Source organism: Pleurodeles waltl, chromosome 2_2 (genome assembly GCF_031143425.1).
Source record: "Pleurodeles waltl isolate 20211129_DDA chromosome 2_2, aPleWal1.hap1.20221129, whole genome shotgun sequence".
NCBI lineage: Eukaryota > Metazoa > Chordata > Amphibia > Caudata > Salamandridae > Pleurodeles > Pleurodeles waltl.
Window position 1 is genome coordinate 715,504,192 of NC_090439.1, and position 24,149 is coordinate 715,528,340.

At 45.1% G+C, this 24,149-nt stretch overlaps 1 protein-coding gene across 1 annotated transcript in view; it reads left to right on the plus strand.

Moving 5' to 3' along the window:
* MCMDC2 (minichromosome maintenance domain containing 2) overlaps positions 1-24,149 on the plus strand; it is a 1,221,288-nt gene that overhangs the window by 732,699 nt on the left and 464,440 nt on the right. The window contains exon 9 of the mRNA XM_069218905.1: positions 19,776-19,981. Within this exon, the coding sequence (XP_069075006.1) occupies positions 19,776-19,981 (206 nt within the window). The remainder of the gene's footprint in view (positions 1-19,775; positions 19,982-24,149) is intronic.

Here is a 24,149-nt window from a genome sequence, read left to right on the forward strand (position 1 = left end):
CTGGCTGATGTTGCTGTTGTTTACTCTGAAGATTTTTCTGGATGTGTTGTATGTGTATGGTGTGTGTTTGTGTGTGACTCTCCCGTCCCTCCCTTGTGTGCTAGGCAGCTGTACTCACCGTCGTCTTGTTCGTTGGCGTTGGTGCTCCTGGACGGCCATCGCATGGTACAGCATCGGGAAGACTTCCAGTTCTGGTTCTGTGTACCTGGAGGTGAGTGTCTCCTTTTATATGTTGTGTTTCCACCAGGCTTTTGGTGGCGTTGCCAACGCCCCGGAAATCCTGGCGGTCTGCTATGTCATAATATGGTGGACGGCTCCTTTTCTTCCATCTGCCTGGAGAGGGCAGTGGTCATACCGCACTGGCGGTTGGGGTGGTACATTAGCTGTCTATGGGAGGGATCACCGCTGTGGTAATTATTTGGCAGTCATTACCACCGGCCTGGCGACGGTACTACCGCCATCGCCAGCGAGGCAGTCAGCTGACCGCCAATGTCATAATGACCACCTAAATGTAGTGCTGAAAATCGCTTATAGGGACTGCCAATCCCCGGCCCCACTCCATCAGAACCTCTCAATCTGACAGTCTCTCCTGATCTAGGTGCTCAACTGTAATAGGGAAGAGGCGTTTGCCATTGTGATGGGCGGATCTGCTTGAGTTGCATAAGTATTTCATCTATGGGTTTCCTCAGCGAGAGTCAAATACTTTGTTCTGCTCTTCAGGAGCAAATATATTCCTCTCACCTCCTTTCTCTTTCCCTCTGACTAGGAAGAATGGCCTTCCACTGACTTGAAAGGCTCCCACAGAGACACCGGGGACGGAATCGAAGGTGTATTTTTTTTTTCAACTGTTTTTATTTACTAGTTCCTCAATTGACAGTACAGTGACGAAGAAAACAGTGCGACATAGTATAGATCGACTCACACAAAGTACTACAGTTGCATTGATATTACGATTTGTATGGCAAGGAATGTCCTGGCAGTTTGCAAACATCTCCTCCCACAAGAAATGTAAACACAAGAAGAATATAATATTGGTAGTCACAGAAGTTCCACCCATTACACAAACCTAGTATCTGTGTTGCCCACTCCACACATTTTCCCATTTGTGAGGGCAGCCTCTGCTGAGGTACACAAGTGTGTGGCACCAATCTAGGTCTGCTTCCCTGTCATCCACATGGGGGCAGCCCACGTCCACACAATATTGGGTTTAGCAACTGTCACTGCTAGAACCAGCCAGATTCTTCGATATCTGGGCCAAGACACGTCACCTGTGACATTAAGGAGGTGCCATGAAGCCTCCAGGGGGACCTCCGGGCTCGAAACCTGTGCCATAATTCTCGTCACCCCCTCCCAATAGTCTTCGATTACAGGGCATCCCCACAGCACATGAAAGAAGGTTCTCTCCTGGCCACATTCTCTCAAGTATAGAGAAGTAGCCACTCTCCCTGTCTGGTGCAGTAGTGTTCTGGAATAGTATGTTCTATGTAGTATCTTTAAGTGAACTAATCTAAAACATGTGTGTATTGCCACTTCCCTGGGACTCTATATGACCTCTACCCAGTCATCGTCCTCTTTCCCATGAGGCCCTCAGGGCCACTAGGGCACCTAGGGAATTGTGCACTATTTTCCTGTATATAGTAGTGGAAATGGCTTTATCTGTCGAGGGATCGGACAGCAGGCGGTCTTCCAATGGGGCAGCTGAAGACAAATGTTCTCCCTCTAAGGTGTGACCCCCGCAGGACATGATTCATCTGCAGGTGTCTGAACTGTTCCGAGTCTCCCATTTCATACTCTTGTTGAAGGTGAGTTGATTTCGATGTAATCCTTCATCACCTCTGGAAGTTCACAGAGTGTATCATTCCTTAACCACTGTGCATTGAGGTGCCATATTATCTTGGGGCTGTGTCTGGGCAACCAAACACTACCTGTACTGGGACCTCTACTTGGACCTTATTAGATTGTCTCCTAGGAAGTATTTACACCCCAAGGATAGCGTTTAGATCTGCAGCCAAGACACATAAATAACCCAAATGCAAAAAGCAGTGGTGGAGGACCGAGGAGTGCAAGCACTGCTTCTTCCCTGGATGCCACCTGTGCCAAGCATCCCCTATCCCCACAGAGGCCACATGCCTAGAGAGGGTAGTGCCCCTACAAGAGGGGTAGGGACTACCCACATCAAATACAGTGCTCATAACTGCATTAAAGTCACCTCCCACTTTTGTCATCCCCTGTGGAAGCTAATAACCTGCTGGAATGGACTGGTGCTGTTAATAAATAGCACTGGTCCCATCCATCCTGCCACCTCCAGACACCCAATCTACAAACTTTGGGGGAGAGATCCATCTCTCTAGTTAGTTTGTAGAACAATGCCCTTCCTGAGTGGAGGTGCTAACACCCCCTTCCTCAGGAATGTGCACTGCCCGGGTGGCGAGCCTCAAAGGGCTTACCGCCTTTCTGCAGCACACACAAAGGAACCTGCCATGAGGCCAGCCCTTGTCTTTGCCAACGGAAACAGTTTGGAGCCAAACCCAAGGAAAGATGAAGAGCTGATCAGAACTAATTTTGTGTGTAGGCCTGGGAATTCTGCAACACAAAGGCTGGTACCAGTTATTAAAGTGACCCCTTCAGAACTTCTCATTAGAACACTCCAGGACTTGTGGAAGATTAAGAAGAAGAATTACCCTGCTGTCTAAAGAAGGAAGTCTGGATCTGCTTTGCTTGATACCAGGGTCCCCTAGAATTGACCCCAAGGATCGGTTGGCTGACCTCCTGTTTGAGCTACAGGGAAACAACAAGCTTCCAGAGGCCTATCCTGCGACTGCTTAGCTGACCAGCTCCAACTGGACCTGTCTGAGCCCTGCTGCTGGCCTCTGCTGGAGTGAGTACTGATCTGTTGCGCAGCAGCATGCGGCATGAGCCGAACATTCGGCTCGAAATGCGGCGCATGGCGGTAAGACGTGCCATGCCCCAGCCTCTCCTGTCTTACTCGAGGCCCCAAATTAGGCATGGGGCCTCGCTTCTGTACCGGCGCGGCGCACCCCCATTGACTTCTGTGTTTTCCCCCACTTACCTTCTGTTTTGCTCCTTTTCTCTTGCTGTCGCCCTCGTTTTCTCTCCATTTTATGTTTTCCTGTACCCATGATTCCCCCTCTCTTTCCCAGCCTGCCTTGGTTCCCTATTCAAAATGGTGTCCTTTTACTTCCTGCTGGTCATTTCCTGTTCTGTGGGTATTTAAGGGCTGTGATTCTTTTTCTTCTTGCGCTGCAATACTTCCTTTTTGGATGGTGATCTTCGCTCCTTCTCCTTTGCATCAGATACTAATTCCGCTCTTGTTCCAGTTTTTTCTTGTTCAATTTGCCTCGTGTCCTGAAATTATTAATCCTTTGCTCCTATTTCAGGAGGTCCTTTTTGAGGTTTTTTCCCCTTTTTTAGTTTTTTTTTCCCTCTGGCACCTCTTTTGAAGGACACGGACTGCCCTTGGCGTTCCCATCGCCTGCAGCACCGTGGCTACCAGAAAGAGTCGTCCCTATCTGGGCCAAGGCAGAACCTGCAAGAACAAGAACCTCGTCACACATCCAGCGGACTCCAGGCACAAACAACTAGTAAGTCGTGACAGATTGCAGCGCCAAATTAACCCGTCTTCGTTAAGTAGGATGGATGATACTGTAGCGGCGACTGCAGACCCCGGCCAGTCCCTTCTGGTAACCATTCAGCAACAGGCCCAGGAACTGCAACAATTAACAAATGAGAATGCTGCCTTACGACAAGCTTTGGCCTTCCGCAGTACTGACGTTCCTACCATTTCCACTTCAACTCCTCGATTTCCTGGGGAACCAACTAAGCTGCGAGAGTTTCTGGATGCGTTGACTGTCTACTTTGCTTTCAGACCCACACCATTTTCTCAAGAAAAGACAAAGGTGGGTTATCTCATCAGTGCCTTATCCGGTCCTGCCTTGGCCTGGGCGACTCCGATTGTAGCCTCCAATGACACGGTATTGTCTGATTATCCAGCCTTTGTGAATCGCTTCAAACAGATGTTTGGCCACCCAGGATTAGAGGCCTCCCCTGAAGAAGCACTCTGTGACATCCAACAAGGCTCTCAAGATGTTCTCCAATACATCACACGCTTCAGACAACTGGCTGCCGAAACAACATGGGTGGAGCATACTTTGGTTACTCTTTTTCGTAGAGGGCTGCGAGAGGAAATCAAAGACGAATTAGTGCACTCTACCCTAGAAGATCTTCAGGGTCTGATGGATTTAGCTCTTTCTATCGAATACCGTCTCCAGGAACGATGTTTGGAGAAAGGAAGAAATAGAGGACCTTCCCAGTCAAGCACCTCACGTGTCTTTCTGCACCGTCTGGAAGAACCTCAACCTCCATTAAGAGAAACCGAAGGTGAACCTATGCAGGTGGGTACTACTCGTGGGCCACTTTCTTTCAGTGAATGTGAAGAAAGACGGAAAAAAGGATTGTGCCTGTATTGTGGTGCTGCTGGTCATATGCTCCGCACATGCCCAGTTCGTCCTCTAAAGCCATCGGGAAACACTACTTCCCCTCCTCTGTAAGAAGGGAGGGGACGGGATCATCTGCAATACCTTCCATCAGTTCTTTCAAGGACAATGCCACAAATGTATTCATGTTACCTGTGACCCTGCATTTACCTGATGGTCATGAAGAAAGGACCCTGGCCCTATTGGATTGTGGAGCTAGTGGCATATATATGGATATGTCTTGGGCTAAGACACAACTAATACCAACACGGCCCTTTCCGTATTCTTCAGATAATTAATCCTGTCACTTTCCATCTCCACTTACCTTGAACCTGGAAGATCCATCAGGTCTTTCATGTTTCTCAGTTGAAATCCTATACGCCTGATCCTTTCTCCCGACAGTTCTCGTGTCCTGCTCCCTTGTTGGTGGATGATGAACCAGAATATGAGGAACAGGAAATTTGTGACTCTTGTTTCTTTCGAAACCATCTTCAGTATCTGATCCATTGGAAGGGTTACCCTCTTAGCGAATGCTCTTGGGAAGATGCCTCTTCTGTTCACTCCCCTCTTCTGATTTGTCAATTTTTCCGCTTGTTTCCGCACAAACCCAGAGCTCCGGGGGGGGGGGACCTACTGTCGTGCAGCAGCACGCAGCACAAGCTGAACATTTGGCTTGGAGCGCTGCGCCCCCAGCCTCTCCTGTCTTACTCGAGGCACCAAATTAGGCATGGGGCCTCGCTTCTGTACTGGCACGGCACGCCCCCATTGACTCCTGTGTTTTTCCCCCCACTTACCTTCTGTTTTGCTCCTTTTCTCTTGCTGTCACCCTCGTTTTCTCTCCATTTTTATGTTTTCCTTTACCCATGATTCCCCCTCTCTTTCCCAGCCTGCCTTGGTTCCCTATTCAAAATGGTGCCTTATATGTTGCTTTCTGTGTATGGTTCCCTATCCAATATGGTGTCCTTTTACTTCCTGCTGGTCATTTCCTGTTCTGTGGGTATTTAAGGGCTATGATTATTTTTCTTCTTGCGCTGCAACACTTCCTTTTTGGATGGTGGTCTTTGCTCCTTCTCCTTTGCATCAGATATTGATTCCACTCTTGTTCCAGTTTTTTCCTGTTCAATTTGCCTCCTGTTCTGAAATTATTAATCCTTTGCTCTTATTTCAGGAGGTACTTTTTGAGGTTTTTTTCCCCTTTTTTAGGTTTTTTTCCCTCTGGCACTTCTTCTGAAGGACACGGACTGCCCTTGGTGTTCCCATCGCCTGCAGTACCGTGGCTACCAGAAAGAGTCGCCCCTATCTGGGCCAAGGCAGAACCTGCAAGAGCAAGAACCTCGTCACACGTCCAGCGTACTCCAGGCACAAACAACGAGTAAGTCGTGACATGATCCCCAAGAGGTGCCTCCCAGGTTCTGGACCCCTACTTGGCTGGCATCAGATTGTACTCCTCCTGAATACCCAGAAATGTTTGGCTCCTCACAACCATAGAGTGGTCTCTTCACGCCAAGAAACAACCACCTGTGATGAATGCCAAAATAAAGTTGTAGCATGAACCTGCACTTTGTGCCAAGAGATGCTGTCAGCGACGACTGCAAATGCCCAGCAAGAACTGCAGTTTGCACCAACAGCAACAGCCCGTGTCTCCCGCCAGCGCAATGCTCCAACGATGACTGTCTCTTCATGCCACAAAAGCAACTTTCCATGATGCTCCTTGCACCGACAGTAATCTCCTTGGTGCCCCCACCAATTTGAACAGCAGCTTGTGCAGACTTGCGAAGTTGACTCTTCAGCAAGATGAACCAACTACCTGCATCAGATCTGCACTCCCTCATGGTTGGCCTGAATGTATGATTTTACCACAGTCCAGCACGTCCAGATAACCATGAGTTGTGCTTTGTGCTTTTTTGACGCTATTTTTACCTATTTCTTAAAGAACTAATAACTCCAGTTCCAATTATTGGATTTTTGTCATTTTGGTGTAATTTTATTCATGAAAATTTGGAATGTTTTCTAAATTGTTTTGAGGTTTTTTTTATTTTGTTGTTTTCATGTTATTACAGTTTGAATACTTTACACATTGCCTCTAAATTAAGTCAGACTACTTGTGTGTTCAGCACAAGTTAATTTTTCCCTGACAAGGATCGTGTTTATTATTTGAGTGGGGCATCCATCCCTCCCAATTAATACCTGATGTATTACATGATTCTTCTAAGAGTTATCTACAGTTAGGTGCATTGGGGTATTACTAGCTACTAATCAATACTGTGACTGGAGTAAGGAGTCCAAGGGGTTTCTCATGGTGAGTAAGGTGCATGAATCAGCAAAAAGAGAGCATACCACTGGTTGTCAGAAGGAGTTTAAATAAAGTTAAATCCTAATATTTCACTTATGAGTATGTGATTTGATTTTAAAGATTTTGTCACACGGGAGAAAATTTTGATTCAGACGTGTTTACTAGTGATTTGGAAAGTTTGAAAGGATATATATGCTCATCAGATCAGATGTAAGAATTTGTTTGATTAGTATGCAAAGGATGCATTATATACATAATTATAGTATATTTTGTGCCTGGTCCCGTGTCCTAAGAACTTAGGATTTTAAGGGATATGTGAGTTATTAAGCCTTTTCATACCTTGGAATGTTTAGCAACTATACTTAAGATTGTTAGACTTTGTGTGTAGTTGTAGATTATCTATAAATAAATGTGTACTAGTGGACCTATTTATTCTCTGGACTATCATAGAAGGAATTACAGGTATGGGAATGGCCAACTGTGTTCACCTGCATTAACCTAACTTAATTATGCGGCAGGGTCAGCTTAATCATTATCATTAGGGGCTGGCGTTCGTTAAACCAAACGCATCTTTTGAGTGCTAACATCAGGCTAGGTGGCCTTGTGTCAGGTACACCAATGATGCAGAGGATATCATGGGGTATGTTTGAGTATACCCACACATATTGATTATTATGCTCTGGATCACAATGGCAATGAGTAGTATTTCTTTACAATTGGCATCATAATAGGAAGTATTTAAATGAGCATTAAAAAAAGCTTATACTAGAAGTATACACATACAGAGGCTAGGTTAGATAGTAAAAGGTCTCTAGTTGTTCTTTAATGGCATCCCGTCGAAAATCACCCAAAGAAAGTCTTGTAAAACTATTGTTCAGGATCCGGAGCCAGTTAACATTTAAAAAGAACAGTAGTTATCTAAGTTTAGAAAATGATGTTTGTGTTTTTCAACAAAATCGTAAAAGGTTTTGGTAGCAAATATTAATTGGATGGCAGAATGTACAGTAGAAATGGAAGATATCGAGGAACGTATTGGTCTGTTATCTATTTTAAAAAAGATGCGACATAAAAGTGCTATATTTTACCGTTACATACACGTCTACATTATTGAGGGGGATGTCCTTTGGTTTCATAGTTCCTGCGTGCCTTAAATCACCTCTCTTAAGTTTGGCCTTGGCCAAACCAGTTAGCCGGCCGAGTTTGGGGAGGGGGTGGAATGGAGAACCCATCAGTAGAATAGCCAAATCTGCTTGTGAGCGCTATTCTGACTACAACTTCATGAGGCTATTGTATCTTCCTGCAATAAAAGGCAATTTTGCTACTTGATGAAGCAAATGTGCACCAATGTTGAAGAAGACAAGGCTTTCACACAATGCAAGGGGAGATTCTGGTGATATGCACGCTGAGCTGTAACAGTTTGTGCCCAAAAGTAAGGATGCCCAGAGAAAACGTTTGGCGGCGCCCTCCACAGGGCCTCGGAAGAAAAGAACAGACAGTTTAGCCATTACATCTTTTCTTCTCTCTGTGAGACAAATGGCTTGCAGCACAACACCTTCCAGCAGCACTCCAGATGGGTCGACTTTGAGAAGCGTTCGCAAGCAGCAATCATGAGCGCTGTCTCAACACCGTAGAGTAGGCAGACATTTTGGAAGAGTTCTCTCTAGAAACCTACCTTCAAACGTTAGGGGAAAGGTTTACATATCGCAGGCTGAGTTTAATGATCTCTGAAAGAGAGATAATTTTGTAGCACCTTCAACTTGTTTCGTACATTTCAAATGTTTTTTTACTGTAGGAGGTTGGCCGAGTGTGTAGTGGACGCCTATGGTGTTAGACCTTCTACTGGGTCCAGGCAACCCTTATTAGCTACTGTTACAGTGTCTAGATAGCCAGCGATCTCTAGTGGTAGCTGTGGTGAGCAGCCAAGACGTATTTAGGAGGAATGTGAAGCACTTGTAATACCACAGTAGTCAAACAGTAACTTAGCACACATGAAAGGAACCACAATGTGTTGCAAAAACCAAGGTACTTTATTACAGGAACACCAAACTCGATTACTATAGGTAAACCCCCTTCTGGAGGTAAGCACAAACAAAATATACACAGGTAAGTATTGGGAAACAGCATAAAATAGCAGGAGTCCTACAGGGGGGCAAAACCATATACTAAAAAAGTGGAATGCAAGAATGAGTTTCCCACCAGAGAATATGGGATAGTTAGCCAAGTGCTGGAAGAGAGTGGAACCCCAGGAGGTAAGTATCTAGAAGACCCCCAGCGACCAAGAGAGCAAAGGTAAGTTACCTGGTCGACCCAGAGGCTAACATGGGGACCCATAAATGGAGTATTGCAAAAGCAGGACGAGGGTGGTAGAATCCAATGGTGGATTCTGGAAGAGGGCCTACAAAAAAAGGGGCAGAGTGCAGTCCAAACTGGAGTGTCCAGGTTAGGCAGGAGGCAATGCCCACCCTTCTGTGGGTGAAGATCTGGGTCAAAGGTGGTGGATGAAGTCCAGCTGCGAAGTCAAGGACCTGGAGAGGAGTTTCTGAAGTCACCTAGGAGCTGTCCCTCAATGGTCGCCGGTTTGCAGATGGGTCAGTGGTCAGGAGGACTACCAACAAGCACAAGCAAATGCAACTGTTGGAGATTTGGAGAGGTGAAGAGGACCAGCAAGGTCAGACAGAAAGCACCCAGAGAACCCCTCAGAACCACCACCTATGTTGGAGAATCTTTGCACGTCTAGAGGACAGCAGATCCCAGCAGCCGGACATTGTTGCCTTAGGTGCCTGCAGATGCAAGGGGGTGACTCCTTCACTCCAAGGGAGATTCCTTCTATCTTCTCTGGTGCAGCTGAAGTCTTGCTGACTCCAGAGGATGCACAGCCATGGAAATGTTGCACGCTGCTGACAGGAGCCGTGGAAACAATGTTGCAAGGAGAGGTTGTCTCGGTGTTACAAACTTGTTTGGTTCCTGTGAAGTCCAGCAGCAGCTCTGTTGGCCAGAAGCAGAAGAAGTAATTGCAGAGAAGTCCTGATGGAGTCTTGACTGCTGAATCTGGGGACCCACATGCAAGGAAGTCCCTAAATAACCCAAAAAGAGGCATGGCCACTTTGCAAGGTGACCACTTATCAGAGGAGGTAACTGACGTCATCTGCCTAACCTGACCAGTCAGATGCTCCCAGGGCCCTCTGCCCTTCTTGTTTTCAAGATGGCAGAATCAAGTGACCACCTGGAGGCGCTCTGGGTACCACCCCTGAGGTGGTGAAGGACAAGAGAGTGGTCACTCCCCTTTCCCTTGTGCAGTTTTGCACCCCAGAGCAGGGGCCGGGGGTCCCTGGACTGTTGCAAACCGGGCTACGCAAGGAGGGCACCAAATGGGCTCTCCAAATCAAACCAGTGGCATGGGGAGGCTACCTCTCCCCAGTCTTGTAACACCTATTTCCAAGGGAGGTTGTCCCCCTCTCCCACAGGAAATCCTTTGTTCTGCCTTCCCCTGCTTGCACTGGTTAAGCAGCAGGAGCATAGAATCCTGCAGGGGCTGCAGCAGCGTGCGCTGCTCGCAGACCCTAAAAGACTAGAAGGAACAATACTGGGGGGGTCCTCTAAGGAGCCCATAAAGTACCTGGGATCATGCCACCAAAACTGACATAAGTATTGGGGTATGGTTCTGACATGTTTGATATGAAACATGCTTAGGTTTAGAGTTACCATTATGTAGCTGGCCCATAGATAGTTACCCATGGCCAGTACATATCTAAAATGGCTTCCAAGCACTTACAAAGTCCAGGGAATTGGGACTTGAGTTCGCTGGGATACCTCCCCTCCTGCAGGGATGCCCACACACACAGGGACCTGCACCTTGCCCTTAGGGCTGGAAAGGCCTACCATAGGGGTGACTTACAATGACCTGGTGTAGTAACCAGCAGGGAAAGGGTGCATGTACGTTTTCACACAGGCTGCATTTGGCAGGCCTGCAGACACAGTTTGATGGGCTCCCATGGGTGGCATAATATATGCTGCAGCCCATTAGGGACCCTGGTGTACCAATGCCCTGGGTACCTAAGTACCATATACTAGGGACTTACAGGGGTACAACAGTATGCCAATTCTGGGTGTAGAGAGTACCAAGACAACCAAACTTAGAGGAGAGAGCACAATCACTGTGGTCCTGGTTAGCAGGATCCCAATTAAAACAGTCTAAGCACACTGCAACAGGCAAAAAGTGAAGGTAACCATACCAGAAAGAGGGACTTTCCTATACAAATGCAATACAGAGCAGCTGCTTCAAAGCACCTCCTCGTTTCACTGTGCAGGTGACACCCTGCTTTCACTATAAATAGGGATTAGAGATCTGTTTGCAGGTACGTGCAGTGAGTGACTGCACCCAACTTCAAGGGGATGTCTAGGGGGTCCCTTGGCCCCCTTATCCCTCATCCAGAGTGCTGCCATCAGGGGTCACACTGCCAGTGTGCCACCATTTTGTGGCGCACTTTCAGTGCCTCTCCTGATAGCTACTTTTCCTTTGTGCCTTCGTTCATAATACGGCATGGGAACCAAGGCAAAGTGATTACCTTATTTGCAAATGAGGGAATGCTCTCTTGAGATAGCGCTGGTGCTATATGTGTCCCAGCACTTTCTGAATTACAAAACACAGGCATCTGCAGCCCCTTCTGTCATATCAAAGTGCCCCTCGGGATGCACAAAGCAGGTACACATGCCCCTGGGGCACTCCCCGGGGCACTTACTGTAGTATGGCCATTGGTGGAAAACACTAAGGGCCTTATTCATAAAGGGCCTCTGCAGTCGTAGCAGAAGCTCCAACATGGCAGGAAGGCCGTACATGTGACGTGGGCCTGCCCTCATGTCGGGACCTTCACAGTGGGAAAATGCACTACAGAAGTCTTGCTATGAGTGCAGGGCCCTCGTCATGAGTGCATGCCCCACCGCCACAACTGTGGGGCCTCCACAACGAGTGTGGAGGCCTTTTGTGAATCAGGTTCCAAATGTCCAGAGGACAGGGCTGAGGATGCAGAAGGATGAACATGTTAGAACATTCTTCACATTGTTGGGATTCCTAAATGTGTGGATGTATGGAGCTTAAGCCCTGAGCAGTTCCTTTAAAAGTTTCTTCGGGGTGTAAAGATCCGGATGGTGGAATCCTTCAGATATCGCCCCAATGCTCTGCTGCTGTCCCACAAGAAGACTGACCAAAAAAGTGTTGATTGAAGTGAGATCATCATCATACTGCCACACATCTTTGGAACATTTTTAACCATTCCATAGAGGCAGGTTTATCCTGAAAGATTTGTGGACAGTGGTGATCTTGGTGACCCCTAAGATGGGATGCTCGGAGATACCTGAGATAGGATGCTTGTTTTATGAATGTGCCTCTTATCTTAGTAGCCTATATCTCTCACTGAGATGATGGCAAATGCACTGTTGAAGATCATTAGATCTTTGATTTACCCTAATCAAAGCAGCTTTATGTTGGGCTGTAACATATCATTAGAAGAATGCACAATGTTTGGCTTATGCAGAACACCTGACTGGTCCATGATTCATTTTTCTTGGGTACTTTGAAAACCCCTCCAGAAAATGGACTGGGAATGGCAGCGTATCCCCCTTTTTTAGGACAGACCCACTAGGAATGCCCCCTTTGCCAATTAGCCTTGCAGTTGTGCAGGGCTTTGATTGGGACAGGCCCCACCCTTAAGAACTACATCTGCTTGTACACTCCCCGAGAAACTCATTACAACGATTGATGGAGATTCCTGGAATATTAAGGGGGTTTTCTGGTCTGAGGGTCGGAGACATGTCTGCCCTCTTTTCTGTGCAAGGGGTGAGTTGGCAGCAAACTGGAAGACAGGCCTCCTCTGTGAACACACCCATATTAAGTACCTGTGTGTACAGGTCATTTGTGATCCAGTGGTGGGATGGGATGTTGATTTGATCTCTCTTCTAGAGACTCTTCAAGAAGATCTTTATGGTTGTCTTGGATTTCCAATTTTGATTGTGGGTGGGGTTGCCCTCATTAAGATGGTGGACCTGCTCCAGGTCCTCTACACTGCAGAATTATCTATTTGTTCGCTTAGAGGGAATGATGCACTCTTTTGTGTGGGAAGGTGGCTTCTGCGGGTAATGCTAGATAAATGTCAGTTTATGCACAGTGGTAATTTGGGAATGGCTGATGTCTCTATTGTTTGTACGCAGTGCAATCTGATGCCCTCACAATGCAGTCTGGTAGTAATATAGTTAAAATCAATTTGTTTATAAATTCAATTCTACTTCTTCAATGATATTTCAAGTCAACCCTATTTTATTCAAAATTTATGTGTTCTTTTGATTTCAAAAGTTTCTCATTCACTTTTTCCACCTTTAATACAATATTTAATGTATATGTCCATAAAATTATTTTACATATTCCAATGTATTTCGCTATGGTTGCTTTTCAATAAAGGAATTCTGAAAACAATTGCAGATTTGTATTCAATTCTCAAAATCACACATATTATGGGCAATTCAGTTCCCAAAATAACACATATTCTAGTGACATATGATAGGCAATTTGTTCCAATTGCCAAAAGGTTGGTACGGATCCAGAGTTCAGTATACATGTTGTCTTATGATTTCATTACAAAGTCTGTTATGAAGTTACCCTTACTGAAGCAACTCTCAATGTCCTCACTCATTTGTGTGCACGTCGGCTGCAACACCTCAGAATTGGATCTATATTTTGAGGCTTAATTCATGCCAGACATACACAATCAAGTGTAGAGCTTAAGGTGATCATCAGGCGTCTATTGTGAAATAAGCAATTTGGGGTTATTCTTATTATTTGTAGAAAGCAGAGATATGCTTGTGTGCATGGCCATAGTTCTAATATTATTAAGATGACAGGGCAAACCATGTGCCAGGTCAGATTGAACAAAGCCTAGCTTAGGATATATATCTATCACGAGTTATCTACATTTGTGACTATTTTTCATATTCAAACAACATTTCTAGATCATGCTTTATACTTGATCATGATTTATACTTTAAATGCTGCGTTCTACTGAGATCTTTCATGGAGTCAGTGACCATCTTATTCAACACTACTGTGTTGTGATAATAGTTTCAAGCCTTCTGTTTTTGTAGCTATGTCTTCTTTGAGGTACAAGGATTTCGTGTAGTTAATCAGATTGTTCTAGGCATTTCAGTTTTCTTGTCCCTTTCATAGCCTATATTTCTCTCATAGGGGATTTCAATTTATAGTCATAAGAACTGAATTGTCTCTCCCACTTACAGGGACCCTGGAGCAGTTCTTTAATATATCTCCTTAAGTAAGGATTTTCACCTTTTTTCTGGAATGTTACACTTAAGAAAACGACAGATAAGGCAGCCTACATATCTAGACTACAATGGCCCAATTTTTGATCATGAAGTCAAAAAAGGGCCAGTACATTAAAATGAATATAATTTAAGATGTTTTGCAAACAGTATAAATCTCCTTCACAACCTCCTTTTTATGATAAAGTTGAGGGAGAGCAGGGCAGATTAGCCTCATAGGCTACCATTATATAGCTAAAGTAGAAGTATTGCCTTTAAGAACCCAGAGACCACCAGTATCCCATCATGCACAGCTGATGGCAGATGCATCAGTTCTTTTTTCTGGCTCCTGCTGACAGGACCCTGAAGCATTAAGCTCAACCTTTTATAGGCTTTTTCTAAAACATTTTTGATAAGAAATTGGTGACAACACCTTTATTCAACGTCTTTTATTTGTTCCTTCTATTTTCTGTTATTTTCTGACAGAAAACTAAGGCAATTTGTTGAATAAAATGCCTTCTCTGTTTTTCCAAAGGCACTGTGCGTGACAGGGAGAAGATTCGCCCACAGGCAACAGAAGAGGAAAAGAAAACAAAGACAGTCTGCCAGTGGGACTTCAGAGCGAAATCAAGGTCAGTCTTCCACCAGGGCTCTAACTTCAATCTCCAGTGCTCATGCAAGATCGCAAGTGAGTGTTTCTGGCCAGAAACGACATCAGTCCCCATCAACGTGGAGGACATCGCTGTCGAGACACAGAACAGCTCCAACTTGTTCGCTGTCAAGGTCTGGATCAACATTGGAGAAACATCGGTGCTCACAGTCGACAGGACAACATACCACATCCAGGGATTATGCACGATGACATTGAGAAGTAGTTTGGCGTCAAGGAGCTCTGGTTCACTAGCGACACGAAGTAGACAACCAATGGTGAGAGCAAAATGTCACTGCGAGAGGTCACGTTGAGGAGTTTAGCGACATCAAGGAATGCTGGGTTGCCAACGACGCGGCGTGGTCGATTGACGTTGAGATCTAAACGTCAAAGCAAAAGGTCGACTTCGAGAAGTTTGTCGATGTCGAGTAAGGAGAGAAGAAAAAGGAGAAGAATTTATTTTTCAACTGATTCATCACCTTCTCTTGTAATGTTACCTTCCTCTCCATCTCCTCCACCTTTGTTACCTGTTCCACTGGCTTCATGTCCTCTGATGCCTCCAACTCATCCACCAGTGCTTCCTGCACCAGTAACATCTCCTCCTCTACCTCCTACTCCAGAACCTAGGACCCCAACACGCTCACGGTCGCGCCACCACGCTCATCGTCACACATCAGGGTGCTCTTCTATTACTTCACATCGCTATCATCTCATCATAGATCAAGGTCACGTTCTCATCGAAGACATACCAACAATTCCTCTTCTTCAATAAGAGATAAGTCACTGACCTTATTGGACACTCCAACACTACGGGGGTCATTCCTAGATTGGCGGGTGGCGGTCGCCGCCCGCCAAGCGGGAACCGCCAGAAGACCGTACCGCGGTCAAAAGACCGCGGCGGTCATTCTGAGTTTCCCGCTGGGCTGGCGGGCGACCGCCAGAAGGCCGCCCGCCCGCCCAGCGGGAAACCCCCTTTCACGAGGATGCCGGCTCCGAATGGAGCCAGCGGAGTGGAAGGGGTGCGACGGGTGCAGTGGCACCCGTCGCGATTTTCAGTGTCTGCATAGCAGACACTGAAAATCTTAATGGGGCCCTGTTATGGGGCCCCTGCACTGCCCATGCCAGTGGCATGGGCAGTGCAGGGGCCCCCAGGGGCCCCACGACACCCGTTCCCGCCATCCTGTTCCTGGCGGTGAAAATCGCCAGGAACAGGATGGCGGTAAGGGGGTCGGAATCCCCATGGCGGCGCTGCAAGCAGCGCCGCCGTGGAGGATTCCCTGGGGCAGCGGGAAACCGGCGGGACACCGCCGGTTTCCCGTTTCTGACCGCGGCTTTACCGCCGCGGTCAGAATGCCCCCGGAAGCACCGCCAGCCTGTTGGCGGTGCTTCCTCCGTCACCTACCCTGGCGGTCATAGACCGCCAGGGTAGGAATGACCCCCTACGTGTTTCTCCAATAGATTATGTTATTACTGCTTACTACTCCGATTTAAGCATGTGAATCTCTGAAAATGAGTTACTTACCTGTAACTGTAGCTATCCAGGATTGGAATCAGTTAGAAATTGGGTCTCTCAGATGGCAGAGGTATACACCCTTGCCCAAGTAGGGACCACAACCCTAGTCAGGGTAAGTCACAACGACCCAAATTATCCTGTGCTCACCCTCTGGTAGCTTGGCACAGAGCAGGCAGGTTTAACTTAGAAGGAAATGTGTAAAGTATTTGTGCAATACCTCATACAGTAACACACTGAAAACACAACAAAAATACATCACACAGATTTAGAAAAATAGAGAATATTTATCTGAATTAAATAAGGTCAAAACTATGAAAATCCAATGTACACAAGCAAATTTATGAATTGTTAAAGATTAAATTCCATTAAAGCACTTAGCCTCAGTTGGAGCTGTTGAGTTTTTATCACACCATAGTTGATGGAGTTCTTCCCAATAATCTGACGCCATAGGCATCAGTCACAGAGTCGTACGGACCCCCAGGCACCATACCTTTGAAAACAAAGAAACAAAGACATCACACGGAGTCGTGGAGGTGAAGCGTTGCTGGAGCCGTGGCGGCGTCAGTCCCTTACGGCGTCTAGGGAGGTGAGGCGTCAGTTTCGTACTGCGAGGCAGGGGAGGCGAGGCGCCGTTCTGCCCAGTTGCAGAGGGAGCTGGTGAGGCATCGGTGGTGAGGCGTTGGTTCCTTGTAACCATGCGGAGTCGATGAATCTAGTCAGTCAAGACGTGATGAGTCGACTGCGCAGTGTCACGATCACTCTGCGTGACGTAGGTGCATCACGGCAATGTCAAACTTGCATTGCAGGCTGCAGTCGTTGCGTGAAACGAGGTAGACAGGGGGGGAGCTGCTGCATTATCTGTGCTGGCACCGCTGAAGTCGTTACTGGCGTCACTGAAGTTGGAAAGCTAGCTAAAAGCTAGCTGGTGAAGTCTTTGTTGGCCCCGATACTTTAGAACAGGAGGCAAGCTCAATCCAAGCCATTGGAGAGCACTTTTGGGGACGGCAGAGTCCTTCCAGCAAAGTCAGAGGCCTGCAGGCATCAAGTCAACAGAAGGGCAGCAGTCCAGATGAGCCCTTTGGGCAGCCAGGCAGTTCCTCTGACAGAGTTCAGGTGTAGATCCAGAAGTGTCTTATTTGGTGGGGTCAGAGACCCCACTTATATACCCAAATGTGCCTTTGAAGTGGGGGAAACTTCAAAGAGTAGTTTTGAAGTGCACAAGTTTCCCTTTTAGCCCAGTTCTGTCTGACAGGATCCCTGTGGGGGTTTATCACTACCTTTGTGTGAGGGCGGGCCTCTGGCCTTTGAAGTGTAAGAGAGAGCACCTCCACCCTTCCTGAATCCACATGTGACTGAGTGTCCTGTGTGTATGGTTGTCTGGGTGGAATGTGCAAAGGGAGCTGTCAACCATCACAGACCAGACGTGGATTGGAGACAGGCTGTAAGGCACAGATGTCAGTAAGTGCGGAGAAATGGCCACTTTCTAAAAGTGGTATTTCTAAAATAGTAATATTAAATCCAACTTCACCAGTAAGCGGGATTTTCTATTATCATTCTGGCAATGCAAAACATGACAGAGCTACTCCTTCCAGATCAGAATCTACCACTTAAAAGTATATGAGGGCAAATCTAATGCTAGTCTATGAGAGGAGAAGGCCTCGCAGTAGCGGAAAACAAATTAGTAAGTTTTTCACTACTAGGACATGTAAAACACATATGTACATGTCCTGCCTTTTACTTACAGAGCACCCAGCCCTATGAGTCACCTAGGGCATACCGTAGGGGTGACTTATATGTAGACAAAGGGGAGTTAAAGGCTTTGGAAGGTAGTTTTAAATGCCCATTCAAAGTGGCAGTGAAACTGCGCACACAGGCCTTGCAATAGCAGGCCTGAGACATGGTTAAGGGGCTACTTAAGTGTGTGGCACAATCGGTGCTGCAGCCCCACTTGTAGCATTTAATTTACCAGCCCTGGAGACATGTAGAACACTTAACTAGGAACTTACAAGTAAATTAAATATGCCAATTGGGAATGAGCCAATGTTTTTAGGGAGAGAGCACATGCACTTTAGCGCTGGTTAGCAGTGGTAAAGTGTCTAGAGTCCCACAGCCAACAAAAATGAGGTCAGAAAAAGAGGAGGAGGAAGACAAAACGTTTGGGGTGACCCTTCAGAGAGGGCCATTTTCCAACAGAATCTTTCATAGATTCACGTGCGACCCAACCTCCTTCCTGGGGAAGCTTACTTTTCCCTCCTGTCTTAAGGTTCTCCTGCACTTGTGCTAGCTATGGAAAATCTGAGGAACTGGAGCTTCTCTCAGGAGTGTTCTACAGGGTAGTGCAGCCTGATTGCTGATAGATAGGTTTGGTCTCTTTAAACAAAGACTACAATAGGTTGTACAATAGAAGGGCCTAAGGCCATATTATATGTATATGCATATATTTAGCTTTGCATTGCTATTATATGTTACCAGGGGCTCCCATCTCAATGACGGGGAATGATTTGAGCATGTGAATCTATGAAAGATTCCAATACTGGAGAACTTCAGTTACAGGTAAGTAACTTGTTTTCTTTTGGAAATCAGTAGCCACACTCACTGAACCACCACTGACTGTTGATGAGTAGGCTGGAAGACTGATTCCCAACACTCAAAAGTGGCACCCGAGTCTGCTGTACCTGGGAGAGTCATCAGAGTGTTGTTTGGTCACCCAAGACAGAAACTAGCCTTCACTAAAGGGAACCGCTGGTGGTTTTGATGTGACCGGAGACCAGTAATCCAATTGCATCCTCTGTATCTTCCACATCTTCAGCATCCTGTATCCCTTGCATCATGACCATTCCATTGAAGTCTATGGTTGTTCACCCATAGAGCTTGGAACAGGACTTGAGGCTGCTTGGTGACAAAGCAACTGTCTTACAAATCCTCGCTGGCCCGCATGACCTCTTGTCTGCCAGAGTTGGTCGCCCAAAGCAGGCTGGATTAGCCGAACAGAACTTTACTAAAGTTTTACAAAGTTACCAAAGTTTCCGCTAACCACAGCATTTGCAAATGCTTGTTCATGATCTGAGTGAAAAGCAGTGATTTACATTTTTCTTAGAAATCTTTATCTCCAGAATCCTCTGGTGGATATTTTTCGTTTTTGTGTCTAAAGGTCATAGAAATATGATCTATTTTTATAAATCAGTGTTTGATTTAATTTGTGTTGTGGGGCTTTACTTTGTTGTTTTCGCACTTCTAAATGCTTTACACTTTATTTAACCATGACTCCTCGAATCCACAGCTACCCAAAGCTGAGATAAAGGTTTTACACCTGACTGGACCCAAGATGGTGTTTTGAGTGTATTTCATAGTGAGGCCCCACAGACACACCATGTAAAAACCGCATTCCTCAAAACTGCCCACTCTTTTAGAAACCCACACTGATATCTAGATGAAAAATAAGCACCAGTAGGTTTAAACCTATTAAGGAGATGTGCATCTTGAAATCTCTAAAAACAATTAAACACAGAATTATTTTTCTTTTAGGCTATTGAATTATAGCATTTGTCTTGTGCCTCGAGGGATACGTCACCTACCATCTTGTGAAATATTTGCCACAGTAACTAAAGATGAACATGGGACTGGAACTGCCAGCATTCAAGCTTGCAGCGCATTGTTGGCCAAAGGTGGTGTCTGCTTTCTTGGAGATTTGATGTCACACAGAAAAGACAAACTTGAACTTCTACAGTCAGGTAATATTGCTGAATAAATTGACTGTTCCTTGTGTGAAGAAAAATGTGTTTTGAGTGGCCACGTCATGAGTTGTTTTAGTGAAGTCATGTCACACCATCTTCAGGAAGAGTAAGGGTAGCATTTTGAAAAGAAAGTTTCACTACCATTATCGTCACCATTTGGGTCTCCCGTATAATTAACATATTCATTGCTGTCGTCGATATCAAGGGATCTAGATAATCAACATTTATTCGGTCAGGACTTGAATTGAAAAGGACACCCATATTTTAAAGCTAGCTTTTTTTTTTATTTAACCCCTCAATAGATTAATAGCAGTGACTCTGGACATGGGTAGTGCATTGGTTTCACTGATGTTCACCTTGTAGACTATAAAGGCAGAAAATCCACCAATCAGGGATAGCAATGGAGGTAAGCATGAACCAAAGTCAGTAAGAGTAAGTAAAACCTCATCTTCATAAAGCAGACGTTTTGAGATCCCTTCATGTGTATGTATGCTTTTATCATTCTTCCTCTTTTGTATGACAACTACTGAAGGCTGTTTTGACATCAAGAACAACAGTGGCAATAACGGAGTGCCCTGTCTCAGGAGCGTTCATATAATGAAAGGAATCCAACAAAATAACATACTGAAGTCATGCAGTGGTACCAAAATGGAGCCAATCCACCTTAAATATGTTCTCATTATTCAGTCTAGTGCTGGCAAGAATGTGGAACATATATCTCCATTCAAGTCTGTTGGATTCCTTCTCAACATTTAATGAGAAGGATGTGCTTTTCTCAAGGAGTCTCTAACCAGCCATAGTAGGTGCAATAACATTCTGAGATAGTTCTGTTATGATCATCCATGGATGATTCTGAATTGCGTTTGATGGGTGATGAAAGGTGTCTCTTTCTTAAGTCTACTCACTGGCACATGTTTAATGATATAGGGAGGTGGCTCGAACAATATAGAGGTGTCCTTTCCAGACTTAGGGAATACAATAATCAATGTCTTTTTGGATGCCTCACAAGGAAAATCCATTACTTGGGCCGTACAAAACTATAAATATTTCCAGGAAAGTGGTTTTCCCAGATACCTTTTACGTGGAAGGTCAGAGAAGAAAGAACACATTTCATCTCATCAAAGAAGCCATTCTATAATTCAATCTACAGTTTTGGCAGAACTAAGCTGGCCAAAAATATATCCTCAATAGCTGAGGTGTCACAACCTTTACATTTCTTTATAAAAGCAGAAAATTCTCAGTGATGTCTTGATGTTAGGAATATGGTAGATATCCCTAATTATGCTTCCCTTTCCATGAGCTGGCCCACGAAGAGCCTTTCTGCTTCCTCTCTATATTCGCAGTGGTGCCATTGTAACCTAACAAACTCATCTTTGGCTTTGGAGACAGAGGGAATTTCTAGTGCACTCCTGTGTAGTAGTGCGCCCCATAAACCTGTCCAACAGAACTCTGATAGATAACTTCAGACATTTCTGTTATTCATTTTTGTACAAATCTTTATCTAGCTTTATCAGCCCTCTCTCAATGAGGCCTTCACAAATGTTGGTGCTGATGATACAAAGCCTTTATTCTCTGTCAAGTAGGCTTTAATTTGGTCCTACGATGCAGTTTTCTCTTATGATGGTTAATATCTCGAGTTGGGCATCTGCCACCATATGGCTGGTGAGATAGTGAACCACAATCGAAGGTGATGTACATGGACAAATGGTTTGAAAGTGCACCTTCCAAGATCCTGTAGTCGGAGGCGTCCATTGGGATGAAGCTGGTGGACAGGTCCTAATCTGTTTTTGATTAGGTATTATTTGTACACAAGAGGAAAGTGGAGTTTCTGTTCATTGGGTGTGGCAACTGTGCCATATTCAGTCAGCAAACCAACCAACATGGCTCTGTCACTGTCATTGTTCTATGTAACAGGAATGATATGTCCAAAATCTGATCTAATTCAAATATCTAGATTAGCTCTATCATAATACATATCCACATTCAGTTAACACTTGACATTCTGAACAGAAAGAGTTTTCTTAAGGAGTGGGAGTATACTTTCTTTAAGATCTTCTATGGTCCCCTTGACTTGGAAACACGCCTTGGTGGCTCCTTAGTTGAAAAAACTGTTGCTAGACTCCACTACTTTACGGGGTATGTTTATAGTATTTTGGCACAGGACAGCACCACAAGGTTTCTTGCAGTGCTGTCCTGCACCAAAATAAAACGGCAGGAATGTGGAGTATACACAGGATACGGTGCATTCCTGACCTTGTCTACTGCGCTGGTGCACAATTGGCTGCCATACACCAACGCAGGCTCCCTTGCACCATAGTGCAAGGGCGTCTGCGTTGTAGGAGCAATTCCTTTCTGCACAAAATCAATCACTGGAGGTGTTTTCCTCCATCTACATGTGCTGCAGAATGCAGAGGAAAAAACTAGGAGAAATAAATCATTGGAAATCTGGGAATGCATCAAAATCCATGAGTGTTTCCTGAGAAAACCCAATGCAGCGCCCATGCCTCTTTGACGCAGAGTAGGGCAACAAGTGACTTGCGCTGCATTGCCTTACTCCATATCTACAAATCCATGAAAAGCCACGCAAAGTTGCTTTGCGTGGTCTTGTCGATGTGGGCCAGTAGCCTGTGCTGGACGCTGGTAAAAAAAAAAGTGACGCATGGGCAGCGTAAGATTCTTGCAAATATGCCCCAATGTTTCTACAGACCTATATCTTTATTTCCTTTCCCTTTCAGAATTCTGGGAATGCATGTCAATCTTCATCTTTCACAATATCTTAACACCAACTCATTATTAAGCAGAACTCAGTTAAGCTTGTGCGATCTTTTTTTTTTTTGTGGCTATTTGGGGTACTTCGCGCTTAGGCCCTCATAACTTTTTGTCCACATAAGCTATCCACGCCAAATTGGCTTCCTTTTTACCAACATCCTAGGGATTCTAAACGTACCCAGAGTAAGTGGGTTCCCCATAGGAGACCAAGAAATTAGCCAAAATACAGCAAAAGTTTCGTTTTTTTTTCACAAACATGGGAAAAAAGTGCTGGAGAAGAAAGCATGATATTTTTTCCCTGCAAATTGCATCAACAAAGGGTTTGCTCTGCTAAAATCACAATCTTCCTAGCATTCAGGAACAGACAGACTTGAATTTAAAAAAAAACATTTTTCAACACAACTTTGGCATTTTATTGGGACTGGGACATGCCCAATTTTTTATTTTTTTTGTGCTTTCATCCTTCTTCCACTTAGTGACAGAAATGAGTGTGAAGACAATGGTGGATCCCAGACAGCTAAACATTTCTGAAAAGTAGACAAAATTCTAAATGTAGCAAGGGGTCATTTGTTTAGATCCTTCAAGGCTTTCCTACAGAAAATAACAGCTAAAATAAAACAAATATTGACATTGAGTTGAAAAAACAGCCATTTCTCTTCAGGTTTTTTTCTGTAACTTTTTCACGCTTTGGCAGATTTTTAAAAGCAATATACCGTTAAGTCTGCTGGACTCTTCTGGTTGCGGGGATATAGAGGGCTTGTAGGTTCATTAAGAACCCTAGGCACCCAGAGCCGATAAACGAGCTTCCCTTTGCAATGGGTTTTCATTGTATACCGGGTATACAGCAATTCATTTGGTAAAATATAAAGAGTAAAAAATAGGTAACAAGGAAACCTTTGTATTTCCAAAATGGGCACTAGATAAAGTGTTGAGAAGCTGTGGTTATTTGCACATCTCTGAATTCAGGGGTCCCTATAATAACATGTGACTTACAGGGCATTTCTCAAATGCACACTGTCTTACGTTTGGAAGGAGAAAATGTAGAGAAAGACAATGAGAATAACACTTGTTCTTCTATTCTGTGTTTCCCCACATCTCCTGATAAAAATGGTACCTCACTTGTGTGGGTAGGCCTAATGCCTGCAACAGGTAACGCAGCATGGACACATCACATTTTTACATTGACATCTAACGTGTTTTTTGGAAAGTGCCTATCTGTGGATTTTGGCCTCTAGCTCAGCTGGCACGTAGGGAAACCCACCAAACCTATGCATTTTGTAAAACTAGACAGCTAGGGGAATCCAGGATGTGGTGACTTGTGGGGCTCTCATTGGGTTATGTTACCCAGAATCCTTTGCAAACCTCAAAATTTGACAAAAACTAAATTTCCTTACAT